The following is a 22,448-nucleotide window of genomic DNA, read 5'->3' as shown; positions in this document are numbered from 1 at the left end:
AATACTTAATAAACCTTTACGTAATTGATAAAAACAATCCAGATAATAGAAATAGAGAGAAAACTAAATTAAAATAAACTTAACTGCTGTATGTTTATACTGAAAGCTATGTTACCAGTCTATATAAATATATGTTCTATGCTCTATGTTTAATTTTGGTTGTAAATATTTTTAAAATAAACCAACAGTCTGTGTTGTCTGAGACTTGGTTGAACAAGTTCCTTGTATAATTGTAACAATATTTATCCATACCATAAATTTAAATAGATTTAAAGTTAAAGTGTGTTTTTTGTGATTTAAGTAAGTACAAAATAATTATTTTTATTTTAAAGTAGTAACATTTGCTTTAAACATCAAAATTGAATTATATTGTTTGAGATTAGAAATGTCAAACGTCAAACATCAAACCACACCAAACGTCAAAATTGACGACGGCTGTTTTCAGGTTAAAAATGTCTGTTGTGACAGGTTCATTTTCAAATGTGTTTTAAAATTGTTAATAAATAAATGTTTAATAATTAAGTGGAATAGCTCAGATTTAGTTCATCTTTTCTTACTTTTTTAAAACTATTCAAAATTAAAAATATTTCAAAAGAGGTAACAAGCAAATAAGTTTTTGAATGTTTTCTCTGAACACAAATATTTGTCATATTATTATTCAAAAGAGCAGAAGAGCATATATATTTTGTATTATTAATACACTAATATATATTAGTGTCAGGGGCGTAACTACCGCCGTATCAGCCGTATCAAAGATACGGGGCCCCCGAGTCAAAGGGCCCCCCAACGAGCGCAAGCAGAAAGAAGAATTTATTTCTACTGCAATATTTCTGCAAGCTCTAGCAAACAATTCAATTAGTAAAGGTTTTCCACATTCGATAAGCTGACAAATCTATAAAACTAATTCAAATTATACTTTATCTTCATCAAAAATTGGAATTTGGAATTTTTATATTTAAATTTATAACGTTTTTTGTTTGTTGTTACAACTTGAATTGTCTGCATGACGCGTCAGTTTAATGGTTAGGTTTTGATAAATATGATCAACTAAATCATTTTCAAATTTCTTTCTTCACTGTTTAAAAATATAAGTTTCTGTTCTGAAACTTTACAACACGCCAGTAATGACTTACAAAAAACTAGTATTTTATTAAGTAATCTTTTGAATAGACTGTGCGAATTACCATATGAAAATTTATTGAAATAGTTTGTTGAAGAAGTACAAATAATTTGCAAAAAAGATGGATTGCAATAACTATTTTCAAGAACAAAATACAAAAGATAATGAAGCGTTATTATCACAAGATGAGAGAATTTTAGACCCGAAATCTCATTTTAATATATACTATTGCTGTTTGGATAATTAATTTCACAAACCAAACTAAGATTTCAAAACCTTTGCGACGTAAGTAGTAACATTTGTCTTTTTGAAATCGAGAATTAATAAACGTTTTCGGAAAACTGTCGACTGAATTACTGTAAAGAAATATTGTAAAATATCTCATATGATCATGACCAATTGATAGTTCTAGAAAGAGGTTTGAATACAGAAATCTAATAAATTTATTTCATTAAGGTACAATGATGGATGCAATAGGCTTGCATCCAGTTTGCCCGACGAAATAACGGTATGTAACATTTTTTCTTGGTCCTTAATTACAATTTACAGTTAAAATCAAAACTCATAATTTTTTTTTAAATTAAAACTAATTAAAAATTGCGTAAATACTTTAGGACATAAATGTCTACCATATCTGTATCTCTACCAGACTGAATGAGTCAGTTTTTCAAAAAAAGGTAAGGTGAGTGAAAATATATCTGGAATCATTTATGAAAAATTCAGAAAATTAGACAAAATTATATAGATAAATAATTAGATTGATAAATGAATATTCTTTTAAAATTATGTATTACTATATTTTGTGAAAAAAAATTTCTTATTGAGGGGGCCCCCAAACAAATTTTGATACGGGGCCCCGCCAAAGCACGCTACGCCCCTGATTAGTGTATTAATAATACAAAATATATATGCTCTTCTGCTCTTTTGAATCATAAGTGCCATACATTAAATTTGATTGATCAAATAAAAATTATTTGTTTGTCTAAGGTTACTGAAATATTTAGGAAGATTGCACAAAATTAAATTACCTATAATTTTTTTTAACATTTGATATTTTTACAGTAATGCGATATGCTTTAAAATGCCATTCTTAGCGAGCTAACAGTACTGTTATATTCTATATACCAAAGTCTGCTATGGACAGTGCTGGATTACCCCATAGGCCTGTGAGGCTCGGGCCTAGGGGTCAAAATTTTAAATTCAAAAAATTGTGACGGCAATTTATTTTAAGGATTGATGCTGGTCTAGATAATTTTCTATGAAGTAGAATGTTATTCGTTTTCTAATCAAACTTATTTGAGGGCGCGTCATTAATATTTTTATTGATGTATCATGTTTAAAATAAAATTATCAAATTGATAATTTTGAACAAATGTTGAAGATCTGTTCATTATTTGTGTCTTTGTTAAGGTGAATCTCACATACAAAACAAAACGCTTTATAGTTTTAAATGGTTTCTTATTTTATTTTGGGAATTAACATAATCTATTATTTGTTATTTTGTGATAATTTAATTATTCCTTGGTTCGTATATAATTCATGTTTTTAAAATGAATTCTATAAGATAAAATTGAACCTAAACTAAAATATCTGACAATTTGGTGTGCTTAGGTTCATTGATCATTTTTGACTACCAATTGGCATTAGTAGATTCCTACAAATAATACAAAAAATGGAAATTCGGTTTTTGAGAGAACGGAGCATCCGATTTGAATGATTCAAAAAACATTTTACTTATGTTGATGAAATGAAGAATTAACAAATTTTTGGGAAGGCAGGTTCAGCGGTTATGGAGATCTAGAATAAAGTTATAAAAATAAAATTTGGTGATGTAAAATGATCATTGGACATACGCATATCAAATTATCAGATACTTTATTAGAATATTAATAATAAGTACTTATCTTAACGTTGCTTTACAAAAAAGCTCTAAATTTTTAAACAAAGTACTCTTCCGGCAAGTCAGCCCTAGTAGATAATTTCTAATAATGAAGTAATCAAATATGAAAAGATCAATACTCGGGTTACCACCTACAAAAATACAACGTAAGTAATAGATTTAGGGCCTAAGGTTCTGACTTCTATTCGCATATTTTGCTTAGAATCTTCGAAACGGATGGACCAGCCTTAGCGAAAACTAATCAGAATCAATGAGAACATACATACATACATACACACATATACATTTTGAGGTATATTAAAATGTTCAGAAGCCCTTGAAACGTGAAGATAAAAAAATAATATCAATTTTCAATTCATTTGCGATTAATATAACTTACCCTACGCAAAGTTAAAAATTATATCTAAATAATTTAAAAAAAAATGTTTGTTTAGAAATGTAAAATTTTGTCAATGAAAAAGGGCGCCTGAACGGATAGGGCTTAGGGCGGCAGAGAGTCTAATCCACCACTGGCTATGGAATGTTTTATTCGTGTTTTTTAAACGCATTTTACTAAATTTGAAGTTCTTTTGCATATTTTGATTAATTTTTAGTAATTAGCAATATGAGTGTTTGGGATTTTTTTTACATTTTGTCAAATACCTTGGAAATTTAGTTTCGGACACTTTTATTTGTTTATTTTAGTATAAACTAGATGAAATTTATGAACTTTAAATAGGTAATAATTAATGAGCCGACAATCGAAAATGAAAATTTTTGCATTTCTCGACGTTTTGAAAGTTTCTGAACGTTTTGGCATACCTCAGAAAAAATGGATGTGTTTGTGTGTTTTGCGTGCACGCATTTTTTTGTTCTCGTTTTCGGGCGCACGGATCAACCGATTTGAACGGTTAAAAAAACATTCGATTCCAATTGATAGAGAGATATGCTGATTAGTTTTTGGCAAAGGTAGGTCCAGCCGATACGGAGATAAAGAGAAAAGAGTGCAGAACATTCAATTAGTAATGATTGGGAGAAATGTCTATTAGTTTTTGTCAAAGGCAGGCCCAGCTATTTTGAAGATACAGGGCTAAATATACAAAAAATTGCTTGTGCTGACAAAACAATTGCTTTTGGAAAAAAAACTGACTTTGTGATTCAGTTTATACAATTCTTATAAATATTATACAATTTTACAGTATTTATAATAATCTATTTGAAAACATTTAATATCTCTCGAACATTTCGTTACGGTACGTTCCAGCAATTTGCATTTAGGCACGATGCCATACACCACTAGTTAGAATTTACTTTATATTGTTCTACACACTTGGATATCAAAATTTTGAATAATTTTACTTGAAATGCGGATAAGTATCAATATGTGGAGTTTGAACATTTTGTCAAATAACTTGGAAATTTTGTTCTAGGCATTTTAATTTATTCATATTAGTGAAAAGTAGATAAAACGTAAATTTATAAATCATAAACCATATTAAAACCTTATTAGATAGACTGATATTCACGCTTTTTTAAACTGCCATTTATGGTCTCAAGTTATTAGATTAATATAAATGATCTATCATTCTGTACACATATTCAATAGTACTAGACTAGTATTGAGAAACATATAATACTATTTTAAATGTATGGCCTTAGAATAAATTTTTATTTTTATTGCAGGTGCTTATGACTTATAAGAATGCCTCAAAAGGAACTTTACAATCTGGGCCTTCGCTATAGTAAAGGGACAATATAATCAACAACTAATTGGACAAAGTCTTTTTGATGATAAGGACGAAATTATCCTGTTTGATGACCTTTCTGGGTACCACTGCAAAACAACGAAATCTTTGGTTGCAACATCGGAATTTTATCAAAAAAATGGATTTGTGTTTGCAATTTTTGAAATATTTTGACTTATTCCAAAAGATTTTAAAACGCTGATTTCAAAAATGCTATCCGTTTTTGGATAAATCCACATACACCCCGCGAAAAATCGAAATCTTTGGTTGCAAAATCGATTTTTCTTTAAAAAAATCGGCTTTCTTCGCGATTTTCAAAATGTTTTGATTGGTTTTGATTGATTTTGGGACGCTGATTTCGAAAATATTATCCGTTTTTAGATAAATCCACATACCGCTGCGAAAAATCGAAATCATTGGTAGCAAAACCAAAATTTTACTAATGAAATTAAATTTTTTTTTTGCGATTTTCAAAATGTTTTGACCGATTCTGATAGTTTTCGAGGCGCTGATTCCGAATATGAAATCAGTTTTTGGAAAAAAAAATTCTTCTGCCCTTGGTACCAAATTGAAGTTTGAAAAATCGCCAACTTTGAAGCTGATTTTAACTATGAAGACGATGATAAATTTGTAATTTTTTTGGTTTGGTATAAAGATTGTACTTTAGTCTACACAAAGCATTAATTAAAATTATTACTTTCATTCATTAAGGGCCTTAAAATTGCATTTGAAAGTCACGATTTTGGCCAATTTTGGCTGCCCCTGATAGACTGCTTTTTTAACGGAAAAATAATAAGATTTTTAAATTACACCAAAGTAGGTTTGGTTTACTGCTAACCAGGCGTGAATATGATTTTTTTAAAAATTATCTTCCTCCTACTATTTCTTATCTTATATATATATATATATATATATATATATATATATATACACACATATATTTATATATATACATTTATATTTATATATATGCATATATATTATGTCGATTTCTGTAATACTGACACTCAATAAATTTAATTAATCATTTATCAATATATCTTATTTATTTACACAGGTAGAAAAATTACAGAATTCAATTTTTTTTTAGACAAATGAGGTTCGAACTGGGGAACCTCGAATTACTATTCTGGCCTAAACCGTATCTTTACGACTTCGGCCATTCGCACATTTGGCATACAACATTTTTAAGAAACTTATATCTTTCATTTTAAAAATAAGACTTTATATTTTTAAAAATAGCAGGGAGTTCTGTATAACTAATTGGCCGAGATCGTTAAGTTGCCACTACGGTTGCTCATTGTTTCTCGGTTCGAATCCCCAAGATGCTTGAAATTTCGAATGTATAGTTTTTCATAATTATCAAATATTAGTTCAAAATATTAAATTCAGGTGTCGCATTTCGACCTTGACACTTAGTAAATTTCTGAAAAACAAAAAACTCAAGTTTCGCACTTGACTGTTGTAAGAGAGATACATAAAGAGAAAAAAAAAAGGTAGAGGAAGAACTGGGGAAAGAGAGGGGTAGAGGCAGATGATGAATAAGAGAGATGTGTATGATACATATTCTTTATTAAAATTCAATATTAATACAATATGAGAATGAAAATAACTTTTATCATCAATAACTTAAATAGCCGAGTGGTTTAAGGGACCGCATACTCGGTGAAATAACTCTGGAGGCACAAGGTGAGCAGGATCGAGTCCAGCAGAAGGCGACGACGAGCAACTCTGAAGCAGAAAAAATGGAGCAGTGCTGGTGACTGGCTGTTGGCGAGCGCAAAGGGTCCTGAAACAAACACACGAAGTGATGGTCAACCTGAGGTCCATGATGCGAGAGGTTACACGCAGAGAGACACATTTCGAAAGATGCATGCCGAGCCCAAAAATCTACCCAAAAAACACAACATGCGAAAAAAAACAACACCAAAAAAGGAAAAAAAATGTGAAAAAAGCGGAAAAAAAAGGGAAAAGAAGGAGGAGGAGGAGGAAGGGGAGGGGGAGAACCAAAAAAAAACCCCTAAGTCCCAGATCAATTTTTCTCTTTTCTGTTCAGCGTTGAAACTTTTTTATGTTTTTTAGTGTTCCCTCACACCAATTCCCAAAACCAACACTCGAATGAAATCAAGTCCACGTTGAAATTTTCACAACGAGAAAAAATTACTGGGACTTAGTTACAATATTTAACTTTGCCCCAATAAAATTTTCTCGTTGTGAAATATTCAATGTGAGCCTCATTCATTCGAATGTTGGCTTTGGGATAATACAGCATGCATAAATAACTCGTCTGTCTTAATTGAAAAGGTTTCAAAAAATTTGGACTTAGAAAAAAAAATTATCTGAAAGGACTTACAAATAGAAAAAAAAAAATAATTCGAAAGAATTATAATCAGAAAATTTGGACTTAGAAAACAAAAAATATCTGAAAGGACTTTGAAAAAAAAAAAAATATTCGAAAGAATTAGAATCAGAAAATTTGGACTTAGAAAAAAAAATATTCGAGAGAATTATTTAATTAATCGATGAAATGAAATGATATTAATCAAATCAAAAATGTTTATACAACTTGATAAAACATGTGAAACCTTTACAATTAAGCGAGACAAAAAAAACAAATGTAGCTGACTTGAATAATATACAAATTATTAGAAAAAGCCATAAAAGAATTTCAATAATTAAATAAATTATTAAATAATTAAATTAAATAAAATAATAAAAAATGTTCAAAAACTTGAACATTGAAAATTTCAAAACTGTTTAAAGCTGATTGTTATCGTTTAGAAATTGAGTTAAATAATTTTTACAACTTGAATCGAATAATAAACTTGTAAATAAAATTATGATTTGTCTAATCATTCAAGTCAACTCTTCGAAACTTTGATTGCATGTCATGATCAAAATTGTTTTTAGCAATAAAAGAATAAAAATCTATCTTTTAGCTATGCAGCAATATAATTAAATAATTTTAAAATTAATAAAATAAAATAAAAGACTTTAAAAAGCCGCATTTAATTAACAATTTAGTAAGTCGTATTTGAGTATTTGAAATAATTTGATCAAAACCAACAATCGTGTTATCCATAAATAAGAATGTTCATGCAGTCAATATCCTTACAGGGAAAACACATGACTCTTGATACTGGAAATGTAATTCTAAAAGTTGTTTCTGTAAAATAATGAACAAGAGGTGTTATGAAAAGAGATTTTGTAACAAAGTAAATATGTAATTTGCAATTTGTAACAAAATACCATCAATTTAGGAGTTACATAAGGAGGGGTGCTAGAACCACTTCAACGAACAAGTAATCAATGCATACAAAAAGCTGTATTGGTTAACTAATAATTTAACATAAATAATAATTCTGAATTCCACACAAAATCTACTATTTATAGAACAAAAGAATTTCTGATTGACTATTTATGGAATAATAATAATGTAACTTTCAATATCTTTGATACATATGAGAAGTACAAACTTTATTGTTTAATATTGATTTAGAACATGTATAAAAGGCACTTGTGTAAATAAATAAAAAAAGACTGAATCAACATGTTTTCCCCATAACAAATTAAATAAGAACTTAGTCTTTTACACATATGTCTGTCAAATTAATTTAAAATCTTTTATTCGCATAATAGTTGTTGAATAAACAAAAAATAGATTGTATTATATGTATTGAAAATTAATAAAGTATAAGGTATACTATGTTAAAAATGATATTGACTCAAATATTATGATATAAACAATATTTTCAGCAGATATATGTATATAACTATATTAATAATGCTCGAGCCAAAAAGTATTTCTCTAAAATATATACAGGCTGCTTTATAAACAACATTGTATAAGAAAGAGACAAGTTCTATAATACAAACATGGTCAATAATTGTAAACTCCTTTAAGAAAATAAATTATAAGTAATCTATAAGTAATCTTTTCATTTATTTCTATTGAAATTATAGTTTCACTAAAGATGACAAACAATATCGTGTTGAAGTAAAGATTTTCAAAATCATTTAACTGCTTTAAATTCAAAATTAAGAAAAACTTAATGCATATATAAATATAATATATATATATATATATATATATATATATATATATATATAAGTTGAATATTGAATATTTAAAACACTATAGGTGCAACAGATATAGTAAGATAAATACTTGTATATGATTCCAGAAAAATATTTTTTGACTCGCTATATATAAAACATGCTTTGCACTTACATTGTTAGACATCCTCTGTAGCAGCTCCCAAAACACTAAGTCATTACTGGAACCACCTCTGAAGCATCTGCCAGAAAACTCAATTACTCGACACAAAATCACTACTTTAGAACAACTACATAACTTTAGTCTTTTACAAGTCTATTTGACCTGTAGCAATTGCCCGAGTAAAGTCTTTACACAATACACGACACAAGACTTATATTAGAGACTTTCGTGAATTTAGAATTCGATAAAAACAGATATGTAGTGGAAATACTCTAGGGTAACCTATAAAAGCACATATATAAATTATACTATTGATAATTGCATGTATATAATTAAAGGATACATTGGCGCTGTAAATAAATTGTTTAATTATAAAATTGATTCAAAATGGAGTCCCTGAAAGAGATATTTATCAAACTATACAAGGTACACCGAGGCATTTCCAAAACACACCCATTTTTTTTTACTTTTTATGAACATTTTGCGATGAATTTCCTATATCATTATTATATACTAAATTAATTAAACGAGTTGATGTACAAATTAACAAAATCCAATCAAAAAATTAATTAAAAAGTCTTAATTGCGTTAATTAACACATCTTAATCCACGAAAATTTCTTTGACAATCGAAGCAATTAAGTTAGCAACATGTGTCACAAAGTCTGTTGCCACCTATACAACTTAAAGCGCGAAATTCAAATAGAAATTTAAAACATTGTAAAATTCACCTATTTAAATATATACGGTTGAAGGCAATGTGTATAGTCTTTGGATATGTGATATGAATATATACGGTAAAAAGCAAAGTGTACATATTTTAAATCTACCATTTCCTTATTAGCTCGCAAAAATTTTATTTAGTGATTTTAAAACACTCGCTTGAAGTAGTAGCGCATTAGTTCGTGTTTTTTAACACCAGCTGTCAGTCTAGTATTCTTATCCTAAAAATTACTCGTTCAGTATTTGTCGTAGAATTTTCGAAGATGCATTGTGTTATAATTCGGTTTTATTTCAATTTAATATAATTTGATAATGAGAGTTTTGTTGATATTCATTAAGTTTTGCTTGATTTTTAACATTATTTTCATCATTTTTTTGCGAGGATGTTTTGTTTTAAATGCTTTTAAGTAAATGTTTTGTGCAAGAAAGTTGTGATTATGAATGTAAGTAGAATTTATTATTTGTTTTTATTTGGTTTATAGGTATTTTATATTTTTATATTAAGAATATAAATGCGTTATTATTATAATAATAACTAAATACTAACTATAGTTAGTATGTTAAATTTTTTGACACATGCTCTACGAGTTAACATGCGAGTTGTAAACACAGATGTAAACAAAATTATTTAATAGCACAAAATTAATTTGTATATTATTATATTATATATCAAATTGTATAAAATTGTGTAGTTTTTGGTGTCCTAAATACTGCAAATCATTTTATTTTATTATTTTAAAGTTACTACTGAAAATCTAGAAAAAATACAAACCATTGATAAAATTATTAGCGTATGGGAGGTTGTACGAAATTCAAAGCGTTTTATTGCCATGAAACTAATTTTTGCAAAATTATTATTATTTTGCAACATATAAAATTGTATATACTTATTATAATTTACATACACAAAGGACAGCTAATTCCATAAGCAAAGTATTTAGTTTATTTTAGTCATTAATTACAATGTTATAACTGAAACCAAAATGTGTATAGAGTAAATCAAGGATGGTAAACGCGCGGCCCTTGAGCTTCATGCTGCCCATTTAATATTTTTCTGCGGCCCGCCAAGCATTTCTAAAAATAGAATTTCATTTATTTTGTCAACTTTCTCCCATATATTTTTTTTTTCTTTTTTAACTTTAGTATTTTCTATTATGCTTATTAGTCTATATATCAAGTTTTGTAAATAATTATTTGGCCCGTTATCACATTTTAAAATTAAAGGAGGCCCGCGAGATAAAAATTGCTCAATCTTATAATAAATATATGCATTGATATGATGAGACAGAGTTTTCTTTTCAAAATTTACTATAAGTTATTTTCAAAGTATTTTTTATCCTTTTTATTTTGATTTTTTTTTTGCAATTATGGTAAAACCATAGATAAACAAGTATATGGGTAAAACGACCGAGTAATTCGTATAGGAAATGTTTCATAAAAAAGACATAGTCATATAAAAATTGATATGTTATACTTTTCTGTGGAATGATAAAGGAAAACTGTTATGACGCTAAGTAATTATAACGATAATGAAATCAATCAATTTAGGAAATTGCTTTAAACTTCGAATATACTGCAGAAAGTTTACAAAAATAAATTTAACCCTTTCCACTCGGATGACACCGCTTCGGCGGCAAAGTTCGTATGAATTTTGGAATTAGAGAGTGAAAAGGGTTGAATATTATTGTAAATTTATGTTTATCAATTACATCAAACTTAGTACACATTTTCATAAATTAGAAAACTTACTAATGGGTAGTTCTTTAAAAACATTATAGCTTTGTAAAGTCTCAGTCAATTACTGAATGTCTTCTAATTTATAAGACAGATTGTAATTAAAATACGAATAAAAAAAATGTTTATCAATGTTCACAAAAGTACATGAAACGAATTGCATAACATACACAATAATATCAAGTTTGCAGCAGGTAAATTTTTTTCAGAACGCAGCAACAAGTTTTTGGTTGACAACGTACGAGTCGGTGCTGAGTGGAAAGGGTTATATATTTCCCAAAGAATTATAATGTATTCTTCTAATTTAAAAGTTCTAGTTGAAAATATAAAAAATAACAAAAATTTCGATTGCACACCGCGCAATCGGAAGGGATATAGCGCAATTATTTTAAGCAATTTTTAAATTTATAAATACAAAAACATTTGTATGTTGTATAAAAACACTATGACAAATTTTGAAACACATTAGAGAAGAAAAACATCTCAAAACATCAGTTCATCAAATTCAATAAAATGTGTAATTAAAATATCCATATAAGTACTAAATATCTTCATTAATCTCTTCTGTTTCTTTTTATTACTGCAATTATGCAATATTTTATCATTTAAAGAAACATATGGTGTTTTAAAAATGCATGTTTCACAATCAGATCGGCAATGATCATTATTATTTATTTTTGGAACATATGTTCTTTAAGAATTCATATAAATTAATTGGATAATTAGGAAACGAAATAGATGTAGGTCTGTTTCAATTTAGTAATTAAAAATTCTCATCTGACATAATGAGAATTTAATGTACATGGCAGCAAGACATTTTTATGTATTTTCGACTATCACTTTGAAACTAGATAAAAAACTAAAAACTGTCTTTGGAGTAATTGTAAGCGTAGAATTTGGCATATTTACTAATATAACATAATTCAATAAAAACTAGTTTTAAACTAATTCAATTGGTTTTGGATTTCGCAAATTATATCACTAGCTGGAATAATTTATAAAAGTTTACTATCACCGATTGTTCTTATAGGGCAATTTTTTTAAAATTTCAATTATAAATTATAAAATTTTAACTGAAACAATTCGATCTTCAGCAAAATTTAAAGATATAAACTTTTTTACATTATTTTAATTTCATATAAATTAGTTTGAAAAAGCCTTTGAAAAATTAGATGTTGTCTTTAAGAAATCTATAGACTACAAAATTATAAATATTTTGTTTTAGAACATAACTTTATTTTATACACTTTAATTTAATTTAATGCAAAACATTTTTTATATTTTTGAAAATAATTTTTAAATAGCAAATAGGATAAAGAAATTTTCAAGAAATTTGTAACTTCCCATAGGGCAAGTTATTGTAATCGTCCAAAAATCGAAATGGATTTTTTGCATATCTTAACGTTTTGAAGGTTTCTGAAAATTTTGGCATACCTTAGAAAAAATGGAAGTGTTTATATGTATGTATGTATGGATACAATTTTTCGTCAACGTTTTCGGGCGCATGGATCAACCGATTTGAATGGTTAAAAACATTCGATTCCTATTGATCGGGAGATGTACTGATTAGTTATTGGCATAAGTCGATCCAGCTGTTTTAGAGTTACAGAATACAGAAAATATAAATCGAGTTTTTGAGAGAACAGAGAATGATTCAAAGAACATTCAATTCGTAATGATGGGGAGAAGTGGTAATTAGTTTTTGTCAAAGGCAGGTCCAGCCATTTCGGAGATACGGAACAAAATGTGAAAAAAATTGCAGTTTTTGAGAGAAATAAGCATCCGATTTGAATGATTCAAAAAACTTCCTACTTGTGTTGACAAAACGATTGCTTTTGGCGAAAGAAAAAAACATTTTTGTATTCATTTTTTTTAATTTAATTTTTTTTAAATATCAAAAATAATTCAGATTTTCAAAATTTTAATTCGATACGGGAAGTTCCTGCCTCAAGGCACGATAACATACACCCCTAGTTAAAACATAATATCAACTATATTTCTATCTAATATTATACATAAGTGTAAATATGGTATAAATTGTTGTCATTGGTTTTATAATCATACTTTGTATAAATTTTGGTGCATGACTATCATCTGCATATATATATATATATATATATATATATATATATATATATATGTGTGTGTGTGTGTGTGTGTTTGTATGTATGTATTTTCCGGTTCTATGCAAAATTTTGTGTTAAAATTATGATTTGTGGGGCTCATTTCGTTGTTTGGCCCGGGGTGCTCTCATATTGTATAGAACTGACATTTACTAGAACGACCATATATCATATTCTGAATACGGACGAGCCCCCTTTTAGCCCCCTGGAAATATATACACACACAGGCATAAATATACATATATAAATATATTTATACATGTATATTTTGTATGTTTCATATGTTTTCATTAAATTTTATTATAAGTGGCGACGTATATGAAAAAACATTTGTGACAGCTATGAGTAAAATGTCAAAGGCAAAAATATACGAGACGTAATAGGAGTTTTCACATCTTTGTATGAGAAAATGTAGTAGTTTTTATAATCTTGAATTTTCCCAGAGACTGTATTTGGTTTTATTCATGGGCTTAAAAATTATAGGCACAAAATCGATTTCTGTATCATGTTATAAATTTGTATATAGAACAATCTTTTAAAGTTGTATGTAACTAAAGTTTCAAAATTTTTATTAAATCTTAAGTCTTCAGAATTACTTGGGTACATTTGTATACCTTGTATCTTTTATAATATTTAAATCATTCGAATAATTTTTTTTTTCATTCATTAATAATTACAACTAGTTTAAATTATTCATTCATTAATAGTTACAACAGTCTAAAATTCTAAGTGATCTAGTATCTATCTAGTAAATTTTTTGATGTATAAGTAAGTAAGAAAATATCAGGCCGCCTAATAATGGTCCTAATAATATTGTTGAATTCAATGAATTACATTAAATTAAAAATAAAATAATTTTCTAGTTTTTGAATAATATGAATGATATACTTATTTCGGAAATATTCGGCATTAAGTGCTGATTAATTTTGTCTAATACACCAAGAACTTACAGCAAATCTCTGTATACTTATAAATGGCGATTGAAAATAGGTGTTTTGAAAAAAAATTGTTTACTAAATTTAAAATAAAATTTAAACCATTTCATTAACATAGATGATGTATATGGTGATATATACAAGTATATACACAGTTAAGTAATATACAAAATTGTCTAACAACGCACCATCTTCAACAACTCAGCCTACTACATCGAAACGCCTCGGAGCAACTCGGAGAACTCACAAAAGGAACGAAAGTATGCTAAATGTCCTCAAAACTTTCTTGTCTTACCAAGGTTCCAGTTACCTTAAACCCTTCACCATCCTGCAGACAACATTATAAAAGTCTGATCCAATAATTTTCCTCCTCCGCTCCTTTACAAAGTTGCTGCAGCAGCAACATTGTTCGTCTATCCTCCATAAAGTTCTATTTTCGAGAAAGTTACAGTTCAACAATGAGACGTCGTAGTGTTTTGTTATGCAAAACTGGAGAAACCTCATCCGGACAGGAAATAAAACAATTTCTGCACAAGTGGAAATGGTAAAGATATGTATGCCTCAAGAATAGTTTATCTCAAAAATAATTTCTTACATTTTTTTGCAAACTTTTGCTGGTCAACTGCCTATTGACAGGAAATAAAACAATTTCTGCACAAGTGGAAATGGTAAAGATATGTACGCCTCAAGAATAGTTTTTCCCAAAAATAATTTCTTACATTTTTTTGCAAAATTTTGCTGGTCAACTGCCTATTATTGCACACGAAGCATCAAAATTGTAATCTTGGTTTTGATATTGGTTTTGAAGTATAACAAGTTGCTGTAGGGCATTTTGTTGTTTGGAAAAACAGTAGTTTTGGAGAAAAATTCAGAATACGTAGATCAAATCAATCGACTGGTTCAAAAGTTACAATGTGTACTAATAAGTTCACAAATGAATTGCAAACCAACTGATGAAAAGCAAGATTAAGTGAACCCGGAATAAATGTCTGTGTTCGAAGGCGATTTTAACGTATACCGAGTTGTCTTAGGGCTATGAAATATTGTCAGACAATGCCATGAACAATTTATTTTTGTACAAACTTTATGAAAAGTGAAAACTGAAAATAATCTATGCATGAAGTTGAATTATAAACCAGTATATAATATTCTATTTTAGATAGTTCTTTTGTAGTATACCAAGTAGCATACTAAAATATCATACATAATTTATCGTACATCACAATCGAATGGTTTGAAAATTATATGAGATTTTATAAATAAATGCACAAGTAATTAAGCAATTAACAAAGTTGCACAATCAATTTTAGTAGCGATTATAAAGAATTTTGAGATGAGGTTGAGACATACTATGTTAGGTAATATTATAAACTGTTTATTTTTGAGCATTTTCCTAAATAACTTTTTTTAAGACTTAAATGGTTTAGGAGGTTCAAGAGATATTGTAAAGAAATGCCAGGCTTAAATTTATGGGCCGACTCTACCGTAAAACATATCAATGTTATGGCAAGGCTATGTTACGTTCCAATTTTCATACAAAATGCTACTAAATACTGTCAAGATGCCATATATTTGCTGTGCAATCAGGCGTTTTACACATAAAATGCAACTTCACTTAAATGTTATGAAGTCATATCTCAAAGACGTAGTTAGATAACATAGTTTTTTGACATTTGACATCAAAAACGCCTGATTCAGTAGCAATCACATGGCCGTTGACAGTATTTAGTACCTTTTTGTATGAAAACTGCTACATAACTTAGCCTTGCGATTAGCCGTGTTGTGCTAATATTTTTTACCTGAACGCTAATATTAAAAAAAAACAGTTCAAAAACCGATTCTCCGTTCGAAAGTGAAAGAAACAAAAATCATTACAAAACTCATTTTGTGCATATATTTTGTGCATATATATGTAAGTTTATTATAATAATAGAAACGTTTATTAAAAATTAGTTCAATTATAGATTATAAAATTCACTTATCAAATCATTTTCTGTATGTAGCATTTTGTTTTTAATTTTTTTTACCGGAACGCGTTCTGGGCCACAAATGATTGCCGGAACGACGCTCTGACGCGTTCCGGCTCGACAATACCATTGGCCTTGCCATAACATTGGTCTATTTTACGGCAGAATCGGCCCCTTATTGTCTATTTTTAAAGACGAATTTAGAGCAAATCGGGTATCTTTATCGAGTTGCTATATTTGTCGTTAGTTAGTTAATTATATTACTAAAACTAGTTGGTTTGGTATTTAGCCTTGAGGCAAGTTACATGAACTTTCCGATATGTGTAAATAATTGACTTAATCAAAAAAAGTGTAAATAATATACTTTATCAATCCTACTTTAAAAAACGATAATAATTTTAGTAAAGTTTGACGAATTTTTAAAATTAAACTACTTGTCGTAATGCCGTAATATTACAGTAAGTTCTATAAGACCATGATGTATATCGCCAAAAAAAGTTCCATGAAAATCGGCTTAAATTTTTTTTTCAACAGTTCATTACAAGAAAACGGCTCGGTGGATTTTCACCTAAAACTAATCAGTATCATTCTCAACTAATATCTTTCGAACAGTTTTTGATTTTTTAAAATCGGTTCGGTAGAATGAGCTTAAATGTGGACGAAAATTTAACACTTTTTTTCAACAGTTAATTACAAGAAAACGGCTCGGTAGATTTTCACCTAAAATTAATCAGTACCATTCCCAACTAATATCTTTCGAACAGTTTTTGATTTTTTAAAATCGGTTCGGTAGGATGAGCTTAAATGTGGACGAAAATTTAACACTTTTTTTCAACAGTTAATTACAAGAAAACGGCTCGGTAGATTTTCACCTAAAATTAATCAGTACCATTCCCAACTAATATCTTTCGAACAGTTTTTGATTTTTTAAAATCGGTTCGGTAGGATGAGCTTAAATGAGGACAAAAATTTAACACTTTTTTTCAACAGTTAATTACAAGAAAACGGCTCGGTAGATTTTCACCTAAAATTAATCAGTACCATTCCCAACTAATATCTTTCGAACAGTTTTTGATTTTTTAAAATCGGTTCGGTAGGATGAGCTTAAATATGGACGAAAAGTTTAACACTTTTTTTTAAATTGCAAAGAAACGGCTTGGCAGATCGTTGCACAAAACTGACAAACGATAGTCCTCACCGAAATACATCAAATGGCTTTTAAATTTCTGAAATCGGTTCAGGCGTTTTTGAGAAAACGTCGATCAAAAGTCTAATTTTGACAAATGTCAAAAAAACTATACCAATTTTTGCAAACTTTGACGAATTTTTAAAGCTAAACGAGTTGTCGTAGGGCCGTAATATTTTAGTATGACCTAGAAAACTATGGTATCTAACGTCAAAAAAAAAAATCATAAAAATTGTCGATTTTTTTTTTTTTAAAACGTTATTACAAGAAAACGGCTCGGCCGATCTTTACCAAAAACTAATCAGCACGATTCCCAACCAATATCTATCGAATGGTTTTTGAATTTTCAGAATCGATTTAGAATTGCGGGCTAAAACGTGGGCGAAAAATTTTTCACTTTTCTGCAATTTACAACGAAACGGCCCGGCTGATCGCCGCACAAAACTCAGAGACGATAGTCCTCATCGAGATACATCGAATGGCTTTTAAATTTTTAAAATCGGTCCAGTCATTTTTGAGAAAACGTCGATTTACGGCAAAAAATCTGTTCACATACACACACACACACACACACATACACACACACACACATACTTTTTCCAAATTTGGTCTCATTCGATTCAGAATGGCTTGAAACGTCGAGAAAACATAAAATTAGCGAATCGGATTTTTTGATGAAAACATAAACTTCTCCTTCGGGAAGTTAATAAAATGAAGGTACAAAATTAATTCTGAAATTATTGATCATTCAGTAGAGTTATCACTTACTTTAGAGTAGACGATCACTTATCATCAATTTAATATTTATGACATACATGAAAAAAAGTAAGAAGAATCATTTATTTAAAAAAAATCTTGTTGTGCCTTTGAATTTTATTTTATTAAATATTTCAAAATATCGTAAAACTAAATATTTGGTGAATGGTATAGGATTTATCACAACTTTGTATCTAGGGTCCCGACCCTGTCCCAGCATCTCTATTCGGTGTACGAGATGCATATATACATACTTAATATATACACACACACACACATATATATATATATATATATATATATATATATAAATGTATGTATCTATACATTTATGTTTGAGTATATATATTTGACGTGTATGTATATATCGGGCGACGCGCGTCCACCACGCACATTCGTGTTCCCTCTCAGTCTGCTTTCGCTCGTCGGACAGAGCGCTCGTCGTGTCCGGGAACGAAAACCTAAAGAAAATCCTTAAAAAAAAATCAGGATCAAAATCCTGCCTCAGTGCCCGAACGTCCTGGACAAAGTGCCATGATCTAAATCCCTAAACACTGTGTCATTTCCCTTACAAGTTGGTGTTGAAATGTATCGAAAGTCCTTGTTTCTAGTTCTGTTATTCGTGATTGTGATCAGAGGACAACAGAATCGTCGTCCTGCTGCTGCAGCAACCGGAGATTGTCCTGCGAAATGTCTCTGCTTCCGGAGGACTGTCCGGTGCATGTTCTTGGCCATGGACAATGTGCCGAGGGTTCCGTACGAGACGACGATATTGTAAGTCATAGAGAAAAGATTTATTATTTATATTTATTTCAACATTTGAAATGATATCATTGCCGTCTGATTTCTTATTTATATAATTATTTTTTAATGTAAACAAAATTAGTAAATTCTTTGTTTATATATGTTTACGTGAAGGGGTTTCTTATCATCTTCAGTGCTATTTAAAAAAATGTTTTTGTTTATAAATTTTGTTTATGAAAATTGGTATATATGTATCATTTTTATAAGAAACAATATTTTAAAGTCTTAAGTAACCTATTATCCTTAGGCGTATCTAAGGTCTTTAAGATATGAAGAACTTTAAAATTGTTTTCAAATCTACAAAAAAAATAACATCAAATAATAACCTTTAAGTTTTCAAAACTTATTTTTTAATTTTTTTATCAAAATAATAATAATTGTATGAAAGTTTAAAATCTTAAAAATCTTCAAGATTTAAAAAACATGGTTCTATAGACAGATGTTTATACTATAAAATTAAAAATATTATTTTTCACAGAGTCTATTATTATGAAAAATAATAAAATTATTCAGTTAAATAAAGGATTTTGTTAACCCGTAGGTATGTGTGGGGTAAACGTTAATCTGACGTGTTTCTGAGCTCTGCAGGACACGTACCGTTGTTATTTAAATATGTCATTTTTTAAGTATCTATAAAACAAATAATAAAATAGATGCGTTTTCTAACATAAATTTTAATTACAAAAGTTTTTCTAAAGAGCTGCTTGGAAATTAAATATTGTGCTCGAGTTTCTTATTGTCAATTTTTAAAATGCACCGTTTGTGCTAGGATGTTGGAACTCTCAAAGTATTATTTTTTACAATTGCTAAAATTGATGAGTTCTATAACCAAATTTTTATTTGTAAAAGTTGTTATCAAAATTGCAGTTAACACTTATCTGTCTTCAAATTACATTTTTAATTTGCTTTACAAGACACACTGACCACACTACGAAAATGTTATTCCTGACAATATCTTTTAAGATAACATATATAATAATCGATAAGTCTATTTTAACAAAAATTTATAAAAGATTTTTGCAAATATTAAAATTATATAAAATCTGCTGCAGTTGCTAAAACCAATTACTTCTCGTTTACTAAAATCTTCTATTTTTATCGAATATGCATTTTCCAAGAATTTCTCCTATCCATCTCCATGATTTCATTGCTATTTTTATTTTTCCCGTTTCATGGCTCCGCGGTTTTAAACTATATTGCATTCTGACGAATTTACTGTTTCAGCAAATACGTTGCAGCAGGAATTCCGGGGGCATAAATTCATCTTTCGACGTCTGCTGCAAAAAATAACTATACTAAAACACTGCCATGGCTGGGTATCGACTCTTACTAATGTCGGTAATGAAAAATCACGGTACGTCCTCGTCTCCTGCCCTTGGTTAAAACTTAATCTAAAATCTGTTCTGAAACTTGTATCATCACACAGTGTATCCGTGCATTTACTGTAATATAATACACACCGCCACTTCAGCGACGCTCTACTGGCACGTTGAAGTGTCCCCCGAAAACAGGTGGAGGTGGAAAAGTTTACAAATTACATAACATAATTACCAGGAACTTCGAAGCCTCCATCGTACGTTACCAGCGAGTTTCTTCCACCTTGGGCAAGGTTCTGGTATTTCCACCCTAGTTTTCCCTTCGTCCTCTGTTTCCTATAATTGTTGAAAAAACGCTAATAAGCCCCGAGCGAAGTTTTGAAAAGATGTCTGAGGATTTAATTTTCTTTTCAATGTTTTTCTTTTTGTAGAAGGTACTTGAAGTGTATTGGGGCGTTGTAACCTTTAAATTGCCTAAGGGAATATATCTATATGCAATATTTTTTATAATAAGAACTTTGTTATGTTCCAATTATCTCCAGCAAATCACTTATCAGATTTAAAAATGTTAGAGATCACTAGCAATCACTAAAAATCATTAGCTACACGTTGCTAGAAGTCACTAGATTTTTTTTTAAAAATAATTGAGAATCATTCGAATTGATTACAAATAATTGAACATGTATTACCAATGCAAAGAATAAACCAGAGTTAAACTAACAGGTGCCAATCGGTTCTCCAAGTCCGCCTCTATCCTCATGGATCTCTCCACCGTAATTACTACGTTTCTGTTCTAGATTTCTGCTCCTCCTCATTTTTTTTACTTCTTTCCTCTTAATTGTCTTCGTTATCCACACTTGAGGGTCTGCTCTATATTTATTTCCATTTCCAGTTAATGAATTGCTACCCCTGATCTCGTTTCTGCAGCAGAGGGAACACTTTAGAAGAAATTTCATTTTATGGTCGACAAAACATAGAAATAGACTAGAATTATATAATCAATTATTAATAATAATAGATTGATTAATAAATAATATACTGATTACTTTATCATTTTATTGTTCATGTCCAGTCAAGATCTTCACAAGCTAAAAAATTCAATAAATATATTATTACCAAACTTTCTACCAGACCTCGTTTCAATTGAAAGAACGCAGACTTACATCAATTCTTTAAAGAAGAATTTCATTCATAAAAATTTAATTTAGTATATATATATATATATATATATATATATAAATCTGTTCTAGAGGTAATAAGGAATGTTTTCCCAATGCACAATGTTCATCATTTTCATCATTTTCTTCATTTTTCTCCAAAGGAGCGGGAATATCAGCAGGAGAAGTGGGAGGAGTAGAGCTGCTTCCGATTTGTTATCCTTCGAGTTTAATATCTTTTTTGAATTTCCTCATTTCAATATTCCCTGAAGGACTTGAAAGGGAATCCCTTGGCGCCCCCCTGGTCTTACATAATGCATAAGCCGATATTGTACATTATACATACACACAAACACACACACACACACACACATATATATATATATATATATATACATATATATATACCATATATAATTTTCGAGTTTATAATTTTTGGTTTATATGTTGATAATGCTAAAATGTTTATTATTATCAGTTTTAGAGAATGTTATCTAGTTTTTTTTGAAAAATTGAAGAATTTTTTAAAAATATTTTTATATTGAAACATGTAAAATAATGTACAACAGACTAGGAATGAGCATGATCTGTTTCAGATAATATTGTACTTGTAATTTTTTTTTTGCTATTATTAGTTATAACATTATATTTTTTATTGAAGTCAAATTTACGACGAAGTGATTCAGTATAAAGTTATGTTGAAAATATGAATAATTATACCTGAATAATGTTTCGGCTCTCAGTTAATTCTCGGAATTATGGTTTTTTAATTTATTTTATCCAGT

General features: G+C 29.0%; 1 protein-coding gene across 1 annotated transcript in view; it reads left to right on the top strand.

The window, feature by feature from the left end:
- Positions 1 to 10,000: 10,000 nt before the first annotated feature.
- Positions 10,001 to 22,448, top strand: part of LOC113373137 (peroxidasin) — a 102,893-nt gene continuing 90,445 nt past the window's right edge. The window contains exons 1-2 of the mRNA XM_026613456.1: positions 10,001 to 10,128; positions 18,998 to 19,160. Of these exons, the coding sequence (XP_026469241.1) occupies positions 10,083 to 10,128; positions 18,998 to 19,160 (209 nt within the window). The 5' untranslated portion in view covers positions 10,001 to 10,082. The remainder of the gene's footprint in view (positions 10,129 to 18,997; positions 19,161 to 22,448) is intronic.

The sequence above is a fragment of the Ctenocephalides felis genome, unplaced genomic scaffold, assembly GCF_003426905.1.
Source record: "Ctenocephalides felis isolate EL2017-DRISC unplaced genomic scaffold, ASM342690v1 CF-g0.4_SCAFFOLD_00845, whole genome shotgun sequence".
In the NCBI taxonomy this organism is placed as follows: domain Eukaryota; kingdom Metazoa; phylum Arthropoda; class Insecta; order Siphonaptera; family Pulicidae; genus Ctenocephalides; species Ctenocephalides felis.
Note: the sequence above shows the minus strand (reverse complement) of the source record. Positions and strands in the feature narration are given on the sequence as shown.